The 20,450-nt window shown below is 55.2% G+C and overlaps 1 protein-coding gene across 18 annotated transcripts in view; it reads left to right on the top strand.

Annotated features, from left to right (window-relative positions):
* Positions 1-20,450, top strand: part of TCF3 (transcription factor 3) — a 31,431-nt gene that overhangs the window by 3,506 nt on the left and 7,475 nt on the right. For all 18 annotated transcript variants that reach the window (XR_011257000.1, XR_011257003.1, XR_011257002.1 and 15 more), the window contains exons 3-11: positions 2,113-2,185; positions 14,165-14,238; positions 14,455-14,533; positions 16,881-16,948; positions 18,052-18,181; positions 18,437-18,486; positions 19,701-19,803; positions 19,883-20,046; positions 20,128-20,257. Coding sequence is in view for 10 of the 18 variants with exons in the window: in XM_069589736.1 (XP_069445837.1) it covers positions 2,113-2,185; positions 14,165-14,238; positions 14,455-14,533; positions 16,881-16,948; positions 18,052-18,181; positions 18,437-18,486; positions 19,701-19,803; positions 19,883-20,046; positions 20,128-20,257 (871 nt within the window). In the remaining 8 variants the exon portion in view is untranslated. The remainder of the gene's footprint in view (positions 1-2,112; positions 2,186-14,164; positions 14,239-14,454; positions 14,534-16,880; positions 16,949-18,051; positions 18,182-18,436; positions 18,487-19,700; positions 19,804-19,882; positions 20,047-20,127; positions 20,258-20,450) is intronic.

The raw sequence follows: 20,450 nt of genomic DNA, 5'->3' as shown, positions 1-20,450 counted from the left end.
AAAACAGCCCTCGGGACAGAGCGGCCGCGGCTCCGGAAGGGCCAGGCTGGTATTTTTAAGCCCCGTTTTATTTTTTCCTCCGCGGGTGAGTAACCAGGGGTGCTACTCAGTTGTTTTTTTGTTAAACTGACAAGTCACAGACTATTGGGCTGGAACAGACCAGCTTAGGGGTCAGGGGAGGGGTTGGCCCCTTCCCCCTGACACCCGACAGCCCCAACCACTTGCCCACCTCCCCTTTCTGTCTGGAGGGTCCAGACTGCCCCCTCCCCCACCAGCTCAGAGCCAGCAACCCACTTCATGGATAAGGAGACTGAGGTGGAGTGGGAAAGGTGCCCAGTGTCTATCCTCTGGGGAAACCCAGAACTGGATCTTTTTCACGCTCCTTGTCATCATGGGGAGAGAGGTCCAGACACAGCCCCGGTTGCGGCTCACAGCTCTGCCTCCCACCTGCCCCATAGAAGTTGACTTAATTTGTTTTCTTAAAACAACCTAATTTCGACTAAAACAAAAAGATTTTAAAGGGAAGCGTATCTTTGGGACAGGTCCATGTGAAGGAAATGAGGTAACTGTCACTTAAACACCAGAAAAGAAAGCTGCCCCCAGCTATTAAGATCCATGTCCTCCTGGTCTGGGGCTTCTTGTTAGATGGGTGGTCTTGAGTGCATGTGGGCTCTGAGCGCTGTCCTTCAGGTGGGCCTGAGGTTGTCCCCAGCCTGATGATGGCCTGGAACAACTGGGGGCCGGGGAGGGTGCTGTGGGCAGGCGCTGGCACGGTGGTCCGACTGTACTCCTCTGAGCCCTGTGCATGCCCTCGTGTGCTTGGGTTTCACAACAGCCTACGCGTCCTGAGCCCTGAGTCCCATTTCACAGAAGGAAACACTGAGGCTCTGAGCAGTGCGGGGGCCTATCTGGGCTGATCACAAGACTTGAAGCACCTACAGGACACGGCCCAGTGCCCCCTGTGGCAAGTGCCACGTCAGCGGCCCCCGGCACCCTGGAGGATGAAACAGAAATGGAATTGAGCCCCTGCTCCTCCGGGGGAGCTTGACTGATGACCCCCAGGCCTGCCCCTCCCCCGGCGCAGGCCTAGGGTCCCCAGTGGGAAACGGGCCCACCTTGAGGACAGGGCCCTGGGTCCAGTGAGCACCGCACTGCCCCCAAAAGGGGACACAAACCCCAAGAACGCACATCCAGCCTGGGTGTTCACCTGCCATGAGCCTCTGCACTTACCCTGCCAGCTTAGCCTGTGGCCTCAGTTTCCCGTTCTGTAGAATGGGGTGTGCAGGCAGAAACCCCCTTCCTGGTCCTTCCCCAGGCTCGTGATGCTATCCCCAACAGTCACACCCACAAACCCCACACCCTCACCTCTTGGTTGGCCAGGGAGGGTTTGGGGGCCATCAGCCGCTCCTCAATTAAGTCCTAAGCCCTGATTCAGGCCAGTCTGAGTCACTTGGGGCCCAAAAAGAACCTCTGAACTCAGACCCTTGGGGAAGGGCAGGACTGTGTTTTGTTTTTTTCTATGGCACAAGGGTTTGTTGATGTTGGGTTTTCCCAGTTAATGCTGCTAAGCTGTTTAATCTTGAGGGACTTAACACCGTGGGTTTGGTTGAGTGAGTGGGGAGGCCGGTAGGGGTTGGGGGGTGATGTTCCCACACTGGGTGCCCCCAGCCTCAGGAGAACTGCCCAGTCACTGGCAGGGAGGGGTGCAGCCTCAGAGCAGAGCCTAGAATGTGGGGCTGCTCCCCATCCCGGCAGTGGAGCCTGGGTGTCCTCCCCTCACCCTGCCACTTGCGGGATCGGACACGAGGAGAGGTGGGAGCCAGGCTGGTCAGGGAAGGTCAGGGTCGGAGGCTGGAATACCAATGCCTGGGGATCCGTCTGAGGTATAAATGATCACTTTTATTTAAAGCTGGAACTTAAAAGTGTATCCTTTCTAAGAGTAGGGATTATATCAAGTGCTCTTAATTCATCTTTGGAAAGCGGTAAACAGGAGTTTTTGAATTCCACTGGTGACTTTGATCTAGGAGGTGCTCCTTGGGGGTGGGGGTCCCAGTGGGACAGGACCCCGGCAGAGCTGTGATCCCCACTTACCCTCTCCCTCCCTTCCTGCAGATGTTCCCGCTGCCTGTGGCCAACGGGAAGAGCCGGCCCGCCTCCCTGGCTGGGACCCAGTTTGGAAGCTCAGGTAGGAGGACCCCACTGCCTCCTGGCTTTGTGTTTGAGGGAGGAGATCACTGCTTGGAGGGTGGGCCAGGCAGCCTAGGACCACCACTGTCGGGGGCTGGTGGACCAGGCACCAAGGGAGGAGGTGTTTGGGGGCAGTGCTCAGGCCCACCAAGTGGTATGGGGATGAGGGGCTTGGGATAGTGTTTCCAGGCTCACAGGTAGGCGTGAGATGGGGCGACAGCCTGAGGGAAGCTGAAGAGCCAGCCGTTGTCATGGTCTTCTGATCTGCCATGGGGCTAGGGGAGGGAGTCCAATGGTTAGCGCAGAGTTGTTGTCCGGGCTAAGGTGGGCACTTGGGCCTCCAAGGTCTCCCTGATCCCAGTGGGTTCTGGGTCTCCAGTCCCTCCCCAGGGGGGAACCTGAGGCCAGAAGGGGTGTGGTGTGGAACCCCAGCTCTCCACATCCTGCCCAGCTCTTGGCTGTTCTTGGTCAAGTGTGTATTTGGCACATTCTGTATACAAGACCAGGCTTTGGGGTGAGCGACTGGCCTGGTGTGCTCTAGATCTGGGGGTTTGAGTGTTTACGTGGGATTGTCCCTGGCACTCCTGGATGAGCTGGTCACCCCTGTGGCACCAAGTACAGAGGGTGGACAAGGAGGATAGGCCGCAAGTAGCTTACAGCAGGGGTTAGGCAGCAGAGTGCTGGGGGAAAGCTACCCCGTAGCTGGGCAGAAGGGCCGTCTCCGGGGAGATGTCTGAACTGAGGCTTGTGAATGCCGAGCCCCCGGGGCAGGACAGTTCCTGGGGTGCTGGAGGAGCAGAGGGAGGAAGGGTGGGCAAGTCGTGGAGGGCCTGGTGGGCTCAGGGGAGGACTCAGGCTTTTCCCCTAGGGAGGTGGGAGCCCTGGAGGGCTGTGGGCAGAGAGACGAGCTCAGTGCGTGTTGGGGAGGATGCTGGGGGTCATCTCCTTGGGAAGGCTGGTGCTATATGTGGACTTCAGTCTCTTTCTACGGCCCTGGGATGGAGGCTGTGTCCTTTCATGTCTCTGGGGTCACGATAGAAGTGTCTGTCTTCTCCAGATTCCATCGGGGTGGCTGCAGGGAGCCGGCTGGAGGTGGAGGGGGTTTCGAGGGTGGTTTGTGCTCACTCACCCCCACCTCCTAAAGGTGGGGGTGGTATTGTCTGCTGCTGCCCGGCACTGGCCTTCCTCTCCGCCGGAGGAAGTGGCCTCAGGGCTGGCTGGCGTCCTCCTGAAGTGTGGAAATCCCCACCGGCCACCCTGCCCCCCAAACAACCCTCAGGAGCTGGGGTTGCTGCTGCTTTCCTGCTTTAAGCAGGCGGCCAGGCCCTGGGAGGCTTCCTGGAGGAGGTGGCGTTGTCCTTCCTCCTCAGAAGGTGAGGTGGCTCCCTCACCTTTCCCCAGGCCTCTTCCTGACTCTCTTCCCTTTTCCAGGGTTCGCTTGGGGCCAGGAGCCCCCAAGGAAAGTCCTCCAAAGACACCCCACACCTGGCCCAGCCTGGGGGCCCCCTGTGGGTTTTTCAGGTTGATTTTCCATGGTTCTTGCAGGCCCATTTTACTTACAGCCCCACCTGACCATGTTGGATGGGAAGGGTCTGGTCTTGACCCCTTGTATGTCAGGGCTAAGCTTTCTTGCCCACGAGGGTGTGGTGTGGCTGGACCAGCCCGAGGTCCCCAGTTCGTTTCAAGCCATTAGTGCTGCCAGGAGTGAGGGAGGGGACACGGGGCTGGGAGCCCTAAGACCTGAGCTCAGGGGCCCCCTCCTTGCTGTCCTGTCAGACACAGGGCAGGCTGTGTCACCTGACCCAGGTGACGTGCCTGCATGCCTCAGTTTCCTCATCTATAAAACAAGTCTCCCTGTCAGCTGATTCGATGAGTCCTTGGGCGTGAAGGTGCTTTAAGACCTGAGACATAGGGCCGTCTCCATGTCTGCCTTGAGCTCACAGTAAAGGGGGGTCCTGCTCCAGATGTGAGAACCCCAGGAACAGAGACTGGCCCCTTTAGGGGGCTCTCCCTTGCTCCTTCCCTGGTGGAGCTGGAGACCCCAGGAAGAGGCCAGGGATGAATGTTGGTGGTCAAACTGCAGGATGGGGCTTGGGAAGCCCCCTGCTTTCTGAGCCTGGGTCACCGCCCTCCAGACAGGCAGGGTTGCCCTTAAGGGGATGAGAGCTCCAGGGGGTCCTGCCAGCCCAGTCCTCCCTTTCCGCTCTGTACATCCTGGCTCAGTGTCTGCTTAGAATTCCTTCAAGTCCACTTGCATTTTCCTAGACCTGCTCCAAAAAAGCACTTTGCATCAGAAGAGCAGCTGCCCAGGCCGTGGGGAGGGGTCTCCAGCAAGAGGGTCTCGGGTTGTATGGGCTGAGCAGCCACCCTGCCAATCTGTGCTGTCTCTGTCTAGAGACTCTGTCGAGATATTGAAGACATGCTAACCTGACGTGGAGGCTTGCTTGTGTTAGATTAGAAGGCTCTAGAATGAGAATAGTTTTTCCACCCCCACCCTTTTGGGAAACCCCGAGGCACAGCTGTCTCAGTGGCATCACCTCCTGTGCCCAAATATAGGGTCAAGGGCCCCCTACCCAGAAACGTCAGGAGGCGCTGGCTGACCCCAGAGGAAGGGCTTCTCTGTTGTCATGTCTCTGCAGCTCTCCTGGTTTGTGTTTCTAAATGTTCGTAACACATGCTTGGTACAAACCTCACAGGCAGGCAAGGCGGCATCCGCCCTGGGTCAGCACGGACGTGTGGTTACAGCCTCAGCCTAAGCTCCAGACCAGAACCGCTGGCCGTGGACCTGTGTCCATGGTGAGGATGTCCCTCTGGCATCCCAGGGTCGGCTCTTCCCCACCTCTTCCAAATCCACCTCTTTAGCGGGCACTAACGTGTTAATGAGCGATTATCTTTCCAAAAGCATATTGGTCAGATGGGTTATTTTCTTATGAATTTCTGATCACTGTCTTGAGCCCTTCTCCCTTTTTACTTGGATTTAGTCAGCTTTTTATTTTGAAATCACAATATATTCATGGGAAGTTGTAAAGAAATGTGCAGGGCAGCCCCAAGCCCCTCCCCAGCCTACCCCTTCCCAGCCTCCTCTCATATGACATGGAATCAGGAGACCGACCGTGGTACAAGCCACAGAGTTTACTCAGTATTTTAGTTTATTCATGAGTCCTGCGTGCACCATTTGTGTGTCTGAGGCTCCGTCCAGTTGTATCCCACATGTAGCACTGTGAAGCCACCCCCACGGTCTCTTCAGGACTATTCCATTGCCCTACAACCTCCCACCTGCAGCCATTCACCCCTCCCCACCACGTCACCCTGGCAACCCTTGATTTCCTCTTCTCCATCTTCCCAACTTCGCTGTGTTGAGGATGTTGCATACATGGAACCACATAGCACGGAGCCTTCTGGGGTCAGCTTTTTCCACTGATCACACTTCCTTGGAGACCCGTCCAGGTTGTTGGATCAACAGTTTGTTCCTTTTTATGGCTGCCTGATGAATTTTTAAACAACAGCAATAGTAACACTTACCAGCAACTTATATCAGCATTTCTCAAGCACTGTACTCCAGGAACCAACCCTAGATCATTCATTCTGAGTCCTCAGTCCTCCTGGGGTGGTGAGATAGGTGCAGTCATCCCCCCCATTATACTTAGGATAAAGCTGAAACTTTGAGAGTTTAGTAACCATCCCAGCTAACCACCCAATGCTGTATTCTGTTTGTAGCGTCCTGTGCCCTATACTGTTCTTACTGATTTGCAGGAGCCTTTTATAGGAAGGATATTAGTGTTTTGTGATCTGTGTTGCAGCCTTTTTCATAAGTTTTCATTTATAACTGTTGTTGATGATGTAGATTTTCAATTCCTCTCAGTGGTTTACAGGTTTCATTTTTATGTTGTCAAGTCTTTCCATTTGTTCTAGCCTTGGTGCCATTTCTGAGAAATTTTTAAGAATTAGGTGACAGTCCATTCTGCAGGGCAGATGTGACGGTCATGAATGTGCCTGTTCCTCATTCCATCAAATTGAGGAATATACAGGAAAAGACGCTGGAGGACAGAAAAGGACGCCTTTACAGCTTTTGTGAGAGCAAAGAAGTGAAAAATAAGTGGGAGGTAGAGAACCTCAATGATGGAGTGATCAAGATTGAACTTACATAGCAGTTCCTGGCCAATGGCACATATCCTGCTAACCTGTGGGACTGCTCAGAACAGACACTCTTGGGCCCTTTTCATCAGAGATACTGATGAAAAGCCTGCAGTGAGGCCTGAAAGGCACCTTCAGTTAGAAACACTTATCCTTCAAAGGCCATGCCCCGTAAATAGGGATCACACTTCTTATAAAAATAGATCACATACCAAGCATAACAAAAGGATGTAACAAACAAAAGTGACCAAAATATAATTCCTCATATTCTTGAGAACAGTGCAGTAAAACTACAAATAAAAGACAAAAAAATGCAGAAATAAACAAAAAGCCTAACTACTTGGAAATAACAAAATTCCTTTTGTCTGCCTGTTGAGTTAAAGAGGAAAGTACAACACAGCCAGGCTAGACAGAAATCAGCAATAATGTAAACATAAGAAACAGGTGCAGTCAAAGCTGTACTTGGAGAGGAATCATAGTCTTTGACAGTCTTCAGATACAATGGAAAGAAGTGGAGTAAGCATTTAATTTAGGAAGTTCTAGAACAGAATAAACTCAAGAAAATCTTTCTTGGTGGTTCAATATGCCTCAGAGCATTTCCTAAATTGCCATTTAGCCATGAATTTTTGCTTTATATTTTTACTTTCCTATAAAAATATAAATGTTTTACTTCAGTACTACCCAGTGTTGGTTACTATAGCTTTGTGGTGTATTTTATAGTCTTACCTCAATTTTTGTTTTCCAGGTCCCCACCCACATATTTTGAGATACGCTGATTCTTTTCTTTGATCTTCAGAATAATTATGTCTCCTCTCATCCCACATCCCTTCAAAAAAAAAAACCTGTCAGGATTTTGATTTTATGTTAAATTCATAGATAAGTTTAGGAAGAACTGTTTGTCTTTATGGTGTTGCATTTTTACATTGTAAGAACCTGGTGTCTTCTCCCTTAAATTTCAACCCTTAGTATTAAGTTTTTAAGATAAACTTTGAAAACTGAAATTATAAGGCACTTAATCACTTTATAGTTTTTGGTTTTTTCTTAATTTGGTCACATAATCCTGCAGTGAGGGTTGTTTCTAGATGTTTTAGGACTTTCTATACTGTGGTTGGAGAGCTGACTTACTGGAAAAGGCCCTGATGCTGGGAAAGAGTGAGGGCAGGAGGAGAAGGGGACGACAGAGGATGAGATGGTTGGATGCCATCACTGACTCAATGGACATGAGTTTGAGCAAACTCTGGGAGATAGTGAGTGACAGGGAATCCTGGCGTGCTTTAGTTCATGGGGTCACAAAGAGTCAAACATGACTTGCAACTGAACAACTGTTGTTTGGAGATCTTTTTCATTATATTTTCTACGTGGTTGCCTCCTGACATCCCCTAATTAGGTTCTTCCCTTGGCTTGGTTTTCCAGGTAAACCACCTGCAGGCACCCGGCTTCCTCCATCCTGGTGAGGATGCCATGTGCCTTTTTCACCAGCCAGTGTTTCTGGAACCGCACAGGCATGTGCTGTTGTGCTGTCTGGCTGTTGTCAGCAGGACCAGGCCTGATCCTGGCTGTTGATTTGAGATAGATCTCGCTGACTGTTCATCATGTTCCGGGCATTTCCTTCTGGTCCTATACAACTATCCACATGAGTGGTTGGCATCATCGTGGTGTGTTGGGCATCCCAGGACGGCCCCTGCTGTCCTCCTTACCCGCCTCCTGACTCTGTCCAGAAATTAATGGTTTTTCTTACCCTGAAGCACCCTGAATTTCGCATTTGGTCTATATCCTTGTTTAACTGCCAGACCAGATCTGCCAGCCTCAGGTTTGCGCTTTGCATGTCATGTGGGGTTCAGCATTTTTATTTTTTGAATATTTGTTTATTTGGCTGCATCACAGGTTAGCTGCAGCACATGGGATCTTTTGTTGCGGCATGTGGGCTCAGTAGTTGTGGCACATGGGCTCTCTAGTTGAGGTGCATGGGCTCAGTAACTGTGGCACATGGGCCTGGTTGCCCCGAAGCATACGGGGTCTTTGTTCCCTGACCAGGGATTAAGCCCACCTTCCCTTTGGTGGCAGAGTCTTGCCAAATTGGAAGGCATAGTCTTGACGACTGGACCACCAAGGAAATCTCCTTGTATGTGTTTATTGACTTTTCTTCCAAGGAGTCTACTTCATTGTGGAATTGATGTTTATCAGTTGACTGCTTTTCTCTGCCCTATTTCTGTATTGTTTATTTTACTTTCTCACTTTCTTTATTTTTTGGCCATGCCATGTCGCTTGTGGGATCTTAGTTCCCCAACCAGGGATCAAGCCCAGGTCCTTGGCAATGAAAGCTTGGAGTCCTAACCAGACCATCAGGGAGTTCCCCACTACTTCTGTGTTTAGTCCTCCTTTTTTGTTAAGTTTTTCTTTTTACTTTTGAATTGAAGTCTCATTTGTTTACCTGTGTTCTCTTGAGGGTTATAAATTTCCCTCCGAGGACCACTTTGGCCATATCTCGTTGGTTTCAATAATGTGTAGTTTCATTATTTTTAAATGTAGATTCTTGATAATATAAAAAAAATTTTTTTTTCCCTTCTGGTCAAGTTCTTTCGGAGATTTCCAGTTTTCCAGTTGGGGAGTGGAGGGTTTGTTCCTCGACTGGCTCGTTTCTGGGTCATTGACGCAACGAGTAACCATGGCTTGGGCTGTTGCCACTGCTGGGGAGGTGAGGGGTCTTCCTGCTTGCCTGAAATGGCCCTCTTGTCATTCTTCCCGAGGCCTTGAGGGGCACTTTGACCCAGAGCTGTGAGAGCTTCGTCTCCTGCTCATCGCAGTCAAGCTTTTCATTTGTCCAGTGTCAAGGACACAGGACAGTGGGGTCCTGCCCACTGTCAGCAAAAACCCACCTTCCATTCCAGCGAGAGTTTGAGCCTTGAATTCAGACTTGTGTATAAATGTCTTGGTCCCTCCATTTCACTGGTGTTATTTGGTATGTCTGTGTGCATGTGATCGTCTTCCCGAGTCACTTGTTCCAGAGCGCTTTTCAGGTTTCAGAAAAGTCGAGTCTACATCCCTCTCACACTTCATACACTGATGGTAGTTTTTCTTCCTTGCCATCCGGGTCTGGTGTACTTTCTTGGGTTGAGTTTGGCAGCCTGTGCTGGTTTGCAACTCTGTTGGTGGGGGTCCAGGGGGATCCTCCTGGATCAGGCTGTTTCCTCCCCAAAAGTGAAATCACATCTTTGTGCTCTGCAGGAAAGTGACCTTCCCCTGGCCTCCTGTTTGGTTTGAATACATTGCCACTTTTTAAAAATGTCATTTCTCTTTTCAAGTCCTGTCCTGTGTGTTTGTATCCAGCTGGGAAACATGTGTTCTTGTTATATTAATTCTGCCACTTAGGAGACCTCAGTTTCCTCATCTTTGAAGTGGGGATGATGGCAGCTGCTCAAGGGTTCCTTGGGAGAAACCATGGGGAGTCCCCCGGGCAGTGCAGCACCTGTGCACTCTGGTGCCCACTCTTGGTGGGATAGTGTCTTAAATTCTGTTTAATGTGTGGGTCAAAGGTGCCCGCTCATCACTTCCTCCTGACTGGAGTGGCCTGTGCTGGGATTACCCTCCTGCCTGGAGCGCTTCCTTCTGGATGTTCTACGGGGAGGGGCTGCAGCTGATGTCACCTTGCTTCTGCTTTTCTGGTGAGCGGCACCTGGGCACCTGCCTCCTGTGAGCGGCAGTGGGTTGGGATGGGATTGGGGCTGGTACTCCCCAGGGAGGCCTCTATATACCTCCCTGAGCTTCAGTCCTATGCATTGTATTATTGCGTGGGGATGCGAGCACGTGGTGTCCAAGAGGTGTGCGCATTCCTCCAGCTCTTCACTTTTCCCTTTGAGCAGCTGGGTTGTTTTTAACTCGGTGTTTTTGAGTTTGGGTGATTTTTCCCTTGTTCTCCCTGGACGCCTGGGGTCTCAGAATGCCCCCTTCCTTGGTGTTTGAGGGCATCCCCAGAGCCCGCCCTTGTGTTTCATCACCTCTTCTGCATTGTCACTTCTGCCTCCCCACCTCTGATGCTGCTTTTGCAAATGTGCTGCAAAATTATTAGTTTCTCCTGTTTCCTTTCTCCCGGAAGCCTTATCTTCTATCCATTCCAGGGAACCCACAAGCCCTGCAATTTCCTTGGGAACGCACATGCGATGGTGGTAGTCTTAGATACCCTTCTGTTTCCTGGGATCGATCCTAAATCCATGAACATGGCTGTCTTCCGTATTCTGGTTCTGTTTTGCCCTGTGCCTGTTTTTGCAGGGAATTCCTGACTGGGATTCTGAACTTAGGTTTGGTGGTGGGGTGGAGTCGAGACCCTCCCACCCGGCCCGTTAGACTGGAACAGAAGGGGGTCTTTCTCCTGTGCTTTGTGAGGAATCTGAAATTCATAGGAGGGGCGGGGCAACTTCTGCACCTGAGGGACCCCGTTTCTCTGCATTATCATCTGTTTGTGGGACCCCCCTCCTCCACCTGAGGGCCAGCTCCTTCCACTGGGGAAGCCCCTGGGGTTAGGGGTTTCCTCTCCAGGGGTTCATGAAAGGTTGGGTTGGAGTGAAGCCTTGGTTTGGAAGTGGTGGGGTGTTACTCCCACTGACTTTCTCTTTAGCCTCAAATCTTGCTTGGAGGCAGTGCGGGAGCCCTTTAGGTGCTGTTAATTTTTTCTCAAGTGTGATCATGGTGTGTGTTGTGGTTTACATCGTTATTATTTAGTTTTTATTTGGGTGGTTCACATGTCCAATGCAGCAGTCGCTAGCCGCTTATGTCCATCTGAGCGTGTGTTACTTAGCCCCTGGTGGTGGTGGGAACTCTTCCCCGGTCCTGGAGGCCACAATGCAGGCAAGTAGTCGCCACATGTGACCACGGGAGGATGGCACAGCAGATGACGTTTTGATGGTTTCAGTAGCTGTCGGATCAATGGAGGGGGCCACGGGTGTCTGTGGAGGTTGTTTGGGGGCTAGCCCTGTGCAAGAATCGCTGGGGACAGAGGGGGACAAAGGGTCATCAGGTGTGGGGACCACCCAGGCAGACCTTAGGTGGGGTCGAGATCTGCTCACCTGCTGGGGGTCAGGTAGGAGTGAGCTGGGAGAGAACTGTGGTCAGGGAGGAGTCTGGTTTCTACCCTGAGGGCAGTGGAGAGCCCTGGTAGAGGCTGGAGGGAGGGAGGAGAGCTAGCCTGCCCAGGGTAGTGGGTGCACAGGGAACCTGGGGGGACACTGGTGCAGGGTGGTGGCTTGACCCAGGGGACACACCCTGGCTGAGCCAGGGTCGGATTGCAGAGTGAGCGTTGGAGTGAGGTGGGGAGAGGATAGCTCCTTGGATTTAGCCTGGGACCCAAGGCCTGGCGCTGCAGGATAGAACCCCCAACAGCGACCATGGCTGTACAGCTGCAGGTTTGAGGTGGGGGCACTGCAGGGCCCTCCTCAGCTGCCATGACCATCTTCCCCACACTCCAGGTACCAGAGTCCTCTGGTCTGGCTGCTTTATACAGGGGGACTGGCTCTAGGATTCTCCATGCTCGGGTCAGCTCACCTTTCTGATAAAGAGCCAGACAGTATGTGCAACTAATCTACAATGACAAACACCGTTGTAGACAGTGTGGGAACAAATGCCCGTGACCTTGTACTAATAAAGCTTTATTGACAAAAGGAGGCAAGGGCTGGACTTGGTCCAAGGTCCCAGTTGGCAGACTTGCTGTGGAAGAATCACCCAGTACCAAGGCCCCTCAGAGGCGCCCTCCCACCATGTCACCTGGCCAAGGGGGTAGCCAGCTGGGGTGCGGGCTGGGCAAGTCCCTCTGTGCCGCACCTAACCCCCCAGCCTTGTGCTCCGTCCGTCTCTTGCCTCTTGCCAGGGTGGTGGGCCAGGATTGAGCAGAGAGGTGATTTTTATGGGTGCGGCCCCACCACCACTTCATCTCCAGCTTTATTAAAATAAGAGTGTGATTATTTAAAAAAAAAATATACTCAGACTGTGAAGTCTTATTCTCTTAGTACATGTTAATTGGAACATGAACAAGGGATGTGTTATGAATATTCATGATGTGTTATTAAAATGTGTAATTAACCTGTGTGGGGGGGATAACTTAATGGGAGTAGTGGGGGAGGGGTCATCCCTATTTTTGTCGTTTCTAGGAGGGAGGAGGCTGGGCCTGGGGGAGGAGATTTTTACCTGAAAGGGAAGAGCAGGGCCTGATTGCCTCTGCCTGAATCTTGTGGGGCCTGTGTTGGCTGGGTCCCTGGGTGTCAGGCCCCAGGAGCGCCCCTCAGCCCTGCCAGGCTTTGGGGTGCAGGGAGGCTTGGCTGTGGCCTTGGACCTGGCCTCCTGCTCTTGCTCGAAGTTCCTGGGGCCTGTTGCGAATGCCCACGGGAGTGGGGGACCTAGAACAGAATGAGTTCATCTAGGAGAGGGGCTGTGCTAGAGGGCAAGGGGACGACAGGTAAGCAGGTATGGAGGGAAACTGGGGCTCAAGTGCTGGCCCTGTGCCCAAGGTCACCCCCCACCACCAGCTGCTGTAGTTCCCGTAGTCCAAGTGAAGGCCCAGAGCCTTGGGGAACAGATACCCCAAACCTGGTGGCAAATGCTGGATGGATTCATGGAGACCCTGGGAGCTCCCTGTATGACCCTCTGTATACCATGGCAAGTCTCAGCCCCCCATCATAATCACACTGGAAATTTTTGATTAGAAAACAAAATCTTAAGTGAGCTATGTGAATATTCATCAGAAGATTAATATGCATGATTATGCAAATTAGACAGCAATTAAACACCAATTCTCCAGGGGAGATGATTAACACAAAGGCACCAAAATAGGAGGCTGCAGTTTGAAGTAAGTTTCTGGTACAGATGAGCAAAGGAAGGCTGGGTGAAGGTTCCAGCTAGGGTGTTCTGGATGTGTACCATGCAGGGTCAGGGCGGGAGGGAGGGATTGTCTTTTGGCACAGCCTACAGTGCTGGGCACAGCCCTCCCCCCATCTCTCGCTCAGCCTAGCTTGGGGAGCTTTGACTCAGTGTCAGATGTGGACACCCTCAGTCCTGCAAAGTGGGATGTGTTCATGACCCCACTTACTGAGGAGAGAAACTGAGACACGGGAGGGGCCCCAGGACTGCTCATTTTTGCTCTTCTGGGCCCTGAGCCCTGTGGCCCCTGATGGGCAGTGTTGGAGACAACCCACCCCTCCCCCATGAAAAGCACGAGCACGTGCTGTCTGCCCCTGAATGAGCTGGGGAGAGTCCTGGGCCGTGCCTGGCAAGTGTTCAGGGAGATAAGGGCCCCACCCTGCTCACCCCTCCATCCACGGTCCTTGTCCCCAGTTCCAACTGGTTAACCCCTGCCACACCTTGGGCTGGGTGAGCGGGGTAAGCTCCTGTCTTCCAGATTGGATTCCACTTTCCCAGGCATCTGCCTGTGTGCTTGGCGGGGAGTCAGTGGTAGCTGCTGCTGCTGCTCCTTTCAACAAAGGCACGGCCCCACCTTTTGAGTTGGCAGCTACTGGAAAGGGGAGATGAGAGCTCATCCCTTGTTTCCCATCCCCCGCCCCCTGAGAGGCCCAGAGACCAGTCAAGGGCTCCATCTTTCCTGGCAGGATGGGGGCCAGTCCTGGATGGGTGGAATTGGTCTTCTTGGTACCCGTGTACCCAGGGTACTTGCCACTGGTGGTGGTGTCACTGTGGGCAGAGTGGGGTGGGTGCATCTGGATAGGCTCCAGGGTGGGTCAGAATGGCCTGGAAAGCATCCCAGGTTGAGTAAGGGCTACCCCACCTCTCACCTCTGGCCAGGGGTGGGGGCTGGTGTGGAGTGGGCAGGTGAGGCCCCTGACCCTGCCTTCCTGCCCTACAGGTCTCGAGGACCGGCCAAGTTCGGGCTCATGGGGCACCAGTGAGCAAGACAGTTCCTCCTTCGACCCTGGCCGGGTGAGGGGCCGCTAGAGGCCGAGACCCTTGGTTTCCCTCCCTGGGGTCGTGTTGCATGGGGGGATGGGCCCAGAGCAGTGAGACTGGATGCCAGCCTGGTCTGCAGGGACTCTGGGCTCTGCATTGCAGGGTCGTGTCCTGACCCAGGCGCCTCCCCAAGCCTGTCTCCCAGCCCTGAAGCGGGGGTGCCTTCCTCACCCCTGCTGTTTCCCGCAGACCTATAGTGATGGCGCCCACTTCGGTGAGTCCCACAGCAGCCTCCCTTCTTCCACATTCCTGGGTCCCGGCCTCGGAGGTGAGTGTCTACATGTGTGGCACCCGTGCCCCCCACACTTCCCCACACGCCCGCTTGGTCCGGGGGGTGGTCAATGTACTTGAGTGCCAAGGCTCCCAGAATATCCATCCAGAGAGAGGACATGGGTGGGGACCCTCCAAGTGCAGCTGGGAAGTGAAGTCCTGACCACTTCAGGACCAGGCTGAGGCCTGTCCGCCCTCCCTGGAGCGCCCACGTCCTGACTGTGGGGATCGGGATCCAGACGAGGGTCCCCCACCCTGAGGCCTGGCTTCCTGACCCTCCGGATGGGTTGTCACAGAGCCTTCCGAGAACTGGCAGTGATTACTCTGCAGCTCCCCAGACCCGAAGGCCCACCCCCATCTTGCTCACCAAGAAGGGACCTGGCCCCCAGGACCCTTGTCCCCATGAGCCCTGCTCTCCCTGTTCTGAGGAAAGCATTGGGGCTGATGGTGGACTTGGTATCTCTGGGGGTTGAGAGGGGCTGGGGGGGTTGGGGGTGGTTCCCAGGCCAAGGGTCATGGCAGGATTGGCGGTCACTGGGAAGGTGGGTGAACTGGGGGTCCCCAGCCAACCAGCCAGGGGGCAGCCAGTGTCAGGGGGCTTTGGGGTCAAGCCCTGTGTGGCTGGATACACCGAAGGAGCCAGATGGATGAGTGTGGCCTGGGCGCGGCCCTGGGAAGGGGGTTGGGGAGAGCAGCGTCCAGCACCTGCTGTATCCAGCGGGCATCTGTGTGTATCTCCCAGCCTGGGAGGTGGGGCCTGACCCAGGAGCCTGGGGTCACTTCTGCACCTGCCACAACAGAGGATCCCCCTCGGGCCTCCTTCAGCCTCTTCCAACATGGGCAGTTCCTACAGTCTGGCCTGGTCAGCAGGGCCCAGAGCCCAGCTGTGTCCACGCCCACCACACGCTCCTGTGGCCAAGGAGCTCGGAGAGGGCAGCAGGGAGCCCAGGACACACCCAGAGAACTAGTGGCAGTGTGGGCGAGGTCTCACCTCCTGGGGCCCCGGTTTTCTCACCTGTCGACCAGGGCTGGTGGGGCTGTGGTGGGGCGTGGGCAGTGAGTGCCAGGGCCCTAGGGGTGGGGTCAGTCTTTCAGTATGGTTCCCAACCTGGTCCGGCTCCTTGACGAGCCCTGGTGGTCCTGCCCTGATGTAGGGGCCTGGTGCATGGCTTAGGCACCTGCTGCATACCCACAGGGCTCTGGTCACTGCGGGTCCCATCCCAGAACTTCTGCTTCCTCTCCTCGTCTCCTCATCTTTCCTTTCAGGATACCCCCTATTTAGTGCCTGCCCCATATTCGATGGGGGGGGTGGAAGGGCGGGCGCCCAGAGCCCTGGCTGGGCTGGCCAGCTCTGCTTCCCACAGCCACCCGCCCTGGGAGGAAGGAAGTTCACTCTCTGGACTGTGGGGCAAGTTCCTCTGGCCTCCAGGCCTTAGTTTGTTCATCCCTACATGGGCCCATTGTTGCCTGTGTGGAGGGGTCATGGGAGGTTGAGCTGCACAGGAGGGTGCGGCCTGTGGGGTATCTGCGTATTGGTAGGAGCATGGTCCCTCTGCCTGCCCTCGAAACAGCATTTCTTCCAGAAGTCTACTTGGAAGTGTCCTTTAAAATAAAAGGGAGATTCCCCCCCCCCCAATTTGAGAATAAATCACCTTAGTCAGTCAAATATTCTGAGTCCTTAACTCACAGTAGGGCCGAGTACAGTCCACCCTCAAAGTTGGTGCTCAGCAGAAGCCAGAAACAGGCTTGAATGGCTCAGGTACTGACTGATCCAGGGACCTGCTTCAGACAAGGCTGGATCCAGGTGTTTGTGTAGCCACAGCAGTCCCTTCACACCAGCAGTTCTCTCTGGCCGGTTGTCCCCCCACAGCGGGGGCCTGCCCACCCACGTAGAGGGAGGGCCCGTTCACCGAGTCACCTGACTTAGCATCCCCAGGGACATCACTTGCTCACTCATTAGCTAACCCTGGCTGGAGGCTGGTGAAGGAGCCTGAGCCCTGAGTGCTGAACTAAGGCAGTAGCGGGGACCCCAGCCTGTCCCCTGGGAACCCAGCACTCTGGGGAGTTGACACCTCATGACCTTGAACAGAGGAAACCGAAGCTCGGAGGGGAGGGGCAAATTGGTGCTGTCCCAACTTGGGGGTGAGACGAGGGGGGCCTGGCATGTCTGCAGGATACTCTGCAGGTTATCTGGGGGCAGCATCTGGCTGGACCGCTGCTTGTCCCTTGGGCCCTCGCTACCCTGTAGGGAGAGCAGTGTCCCACCATGTTTCTCAGTATGTTGTGCACTGTGGAGTCCCTACTGTGTGCAGGCAGCTCTGGGTGACCCTCCTTCCTTTCCCCAGGCAAGGGCAGCGAGCGGGGTGCATACGCTGCCTTCGGGAGAGACACCGGGGTCAGCAGCCTAACGCAGGTGAGGCAGTGTCTACGGAGAGGGCATGGGACTGCAGAGCCTGGAGAACCCCACTCTCCAGACTGGGGGGTGGTACAGGTGGGCAGGGACGGGGGGAGCACCTAATCTCTTGTCAGCACCTTATATTCTCTAGTTTTAATTTTAAACAAATTCCTGATTTCCTCCTGATCTGTGAAGCTGCTTTGGCTGAGCCGAGTGCTGGTCACTCGCCAGCAGCAGCTAAAACAGGCCAGGCCCTGGACCAGCCCAGGTGCGTGTGGAGGAGAGGCTGGGTCCAGCCTGTGGGCCCCCTACACAGCTGAAGGGGCTTCAGGAGACACCCGCCCACCCAGCTTCAGGTGGCAGACAGGGAACCTGAGGCCACCTCAGCCCTGTGGTCCAGCCCACAGCTTCCAACCTGGGCAAGGTTGTCACCCCTGCTGCAAGGCTGATGGGGCAGTGACCCAGCATAGCAGTCCCCTGTGGCCTCCTGTCCTGGTCACCTCTCTAGGCCCTCTCCCCCACCTCTTGGGGGCTTTAGTCTTAGGCCCTGCTGCAGACAGCACCACCCCTGTGCTCACCAGGCCACAGCCAGTGTGGCAGCTATCACAGCCACAGGACGCCTGCTGGCCACCAGGACCCCTGCCCAGGGAGACCTTGCCTGGCCCCATCAGTCCCCACAATGACCCCTGAGCCGTGTAGTGGCTGGCGTGCCCATTTTACAGACGGGAAGGCTAAGGCTGCAGCTGTGGGCCTTCAGCCCCAGTCACGCCTACTTTCCAGGAAAGAGTCCCATTTTATACCAGTGTCTGCAAGTTTAAACTGTTTGCCTTAAAAAGGCAGAGTGGAGGGATACATACAAAGTAAACTGGCTGATTCCCTAGGCACAATTGTGTGTGTTAGCGCCCAGACCCCGCGCATCTTCAGGTTTGACAGTGTTTGTCTGTCTTTTATATTCGTGCCTTGATCAGAGACACTCCACAGGTGCTGGCCAGAAGGGAGCTCCTCCCCAGGTCACCCACCCCAGGACCTGGCTTTGGCCTTTGCACTTATTGTTTTAACCAAAATTGCCTGGGGGGGTGGGGGTTGACTGGTGACACCTCCCCCTCGCCTCCCTCCCTCAGGTGGGCTTCCTCCCCAGTGAGCTGGCCCTCAGCAGCCCAGGGCCTCTGTCCCCCTCGGGCATCAAGGGCGGGTCCCAGTATTATTCCTACCCTGGGCACCCTCGGCGGAGAGCAACGGATAGCAGCCTGGGTGAGTGGGCCAGGGTGACAGTCCCCTTGAGGCCCAGCGGTCGCGTCCTACGAAGTGCACATGCCCACCCCCCAGGTTCTGTGCGTGGACAGAGGCTTGAGTTGTTCTATTAGAGAAAAGCCCCCAGGTCCCCTCTCTGAGCTGTGGGTGGTGGGGGAGGCTGTCTGCCACCCCTGGTGACAGACACGTCTGGTGGGAAGGTCCAGGGTGAGGGTGGGAGCCGGGCCGGGGTTCTCACTCCTCCTGTCCCGACAGACTCGCAGCCCAAGAAGGTCCGGAAGGTGCCGCCTGGCCTCCCGTCCTCAGTGAGTCGTGGGACAGATGGGCCCTATGGGTTGAGTGCCTCTGTGACACCCCCCAGGGTGGGCCAGCCCCACGTGGGTTCTGGTGAAAGCCCCAAGGGCTCCGGGGACTTCTGCCCTGAGGCCCCAGCTCTGAGGGAGTCAGGAAGTGCTTTTTTGGGGTCTAGCCTGGGTCTCTTGTGTTTTAAGATAAGTGGTCTCCTGTGGCTGAGGCTCCTCAGAAAGGGCTTGAACAGGTGTCCTGGGAGCGGGAGCTGGTGGGCATCATGGGGGCAGTTCAGAGGGTTTCCTCCTCCCTGTGCCTGGCTTGGAGCCACCCTGCATCCTTGCCCCTCTGCCTGTGGTTGGCAGGGAGCCAGGCCCAGCAGATGGTGCTGAGCCGTCAGTGGCTCCCAGTGCTGAGCTCCTGTGACTTAATCACGCTGAGAGAAAAGGCAGTTTGCCGGATTCCCTGGATCGGTCACTGCCCTCTCTGCCTGCCTCCCTCACTGGCCACCAGCACAGCCCCCGAGGCTGACCCAGCCCAGTCCAGGCTCAGGGTTACCATCCGAGGTTGAAATCCTGAAGCCTAGGGGTGGGGGGCAGGCAAGTGGAGGTTGTTTTAAGCCTCATCTCATGATGTCACATCTGAAACATCAGAGTGAGAGGCCCCTGAGCCCACTCCATCCCCCCTGACGCATCATTTGATCCCCGCTCTCTGCTCCATTGCCTGGGCAGACGTTGCTAGTCAGTCCAAGCACTCTCCAGACAGTGCCAGCTGATCAGGGTTGGTGCTGATCCTAGAAGGCCTTTGCTCTCTTACTTCTTTGGAGCAGCTGGGGCAGAAGGTTTACCCAGGGCCCTGCCTCTGAGGCTCCCAGGTTTCCTGTGATGAGGGCTGGTCTGAGGGAGGTTCCAACGCTGGGGACAGCACTGCTGGGCTTTGATGGATCAATAGGAGTTCGTTGGATTAAGGAGGGAAAAGGTTGTCTGGGTGCGGGTGAGGTGTCTGATCTACAAAGGCCTCAGGTCTGAATCTGGGACTCTGCAGAGTGGGCAGGAGGTGGGGTAAAGAAGGAACTGCAGATAGGTGATGACACCAGCAAGCCACAGACACTGGCCACCACAGTTTTGGAGGGAAGGGTTGGAGCTGTACAGTGTACAGGGGGGTGGGGTGGAGGGGAGACAAGAGTTAAGCCCCAGTCCTTCCTGCCTGACCATGCCCGCGGCCCCTGCAGGTGTACCCCCCCAGCTCAGGGGACGACTACGGCAGGGACCCCACGGCCTACCCATCCGCCAAGACGCCCGGCAGCTCCTACCCCACCCCCTTCTACATGGCAGGTATGGGGGCTCACCCAGGCTGCCTGGAGCAGGCCGGGGGTCCCTGTGCCCACCCACCTTACCATCCCCCTCTCCGCAGATGGCAGTCTCCACCCCTCCGCTGAACTCTGGAGCGCCCCAGGCCAGGCGGGCTTTGGGCCCATGCTGGGTGGGGGCTCATCCCCCCTGCCCCTCCCGGCAGGCAGCGGCAGCTCTGTGGGGGGCAGCGGCGGGTTTGGCAGCCTGCACCAGCATGAGCGCATGGTAAGCTATGTGGGTGGCCCTTGGCAGGTGGGGGGCAGTGCCCTGGGGTGACCCCTCTGACCTATCCTTCCCACCCTGCAGGGCTACCAGCTGCACGGAGCAGAGGTGAATGGCGGGCTTCCAACCGCACCCACCTTCTCGGGCCCTGCAGGCACCTACAGCAGCATCTCCAGCCACACGCCCCCCGTCAGCGGGGCGGACAGCCTCCTGGGTACAGCCCCTTATCCCCCACCCCCATGGGCTCAAGATTAGTATTGTTGGTATCATTATCAGTGTGGTCCTGGTTATCATTGTTACCATCGGCTCCTCAGCCCCCCTCAGCTGTTTCAAAATGGCTCTTTCATTAGGGGCCCCCACTGGGGAAACTGAGGCCCCCAAAGTGTGCTGTTCACATGGCCCTACAG

The sequence above is a fragment of the Ovis canadensis genome, chromosome 5, assembly GCF_042477335.2.
Source record: "Ovis canadensis isolate MfBH-ARS-UI-01 breed Bighorn chromosome 5, ARS-UI_OviCan_v2, whole genome shotgun sequence".
Taxonomy (NCBI): domain Eukaryota; kingdom Metazoa; phylum Chordata; class Mammalia; order Artiodactyla; family Bovidae; genus Ovis; species Ovis canadensis.
This window is presented reverse-complemented; position numbering and strand designations above follow the sequence as displayed.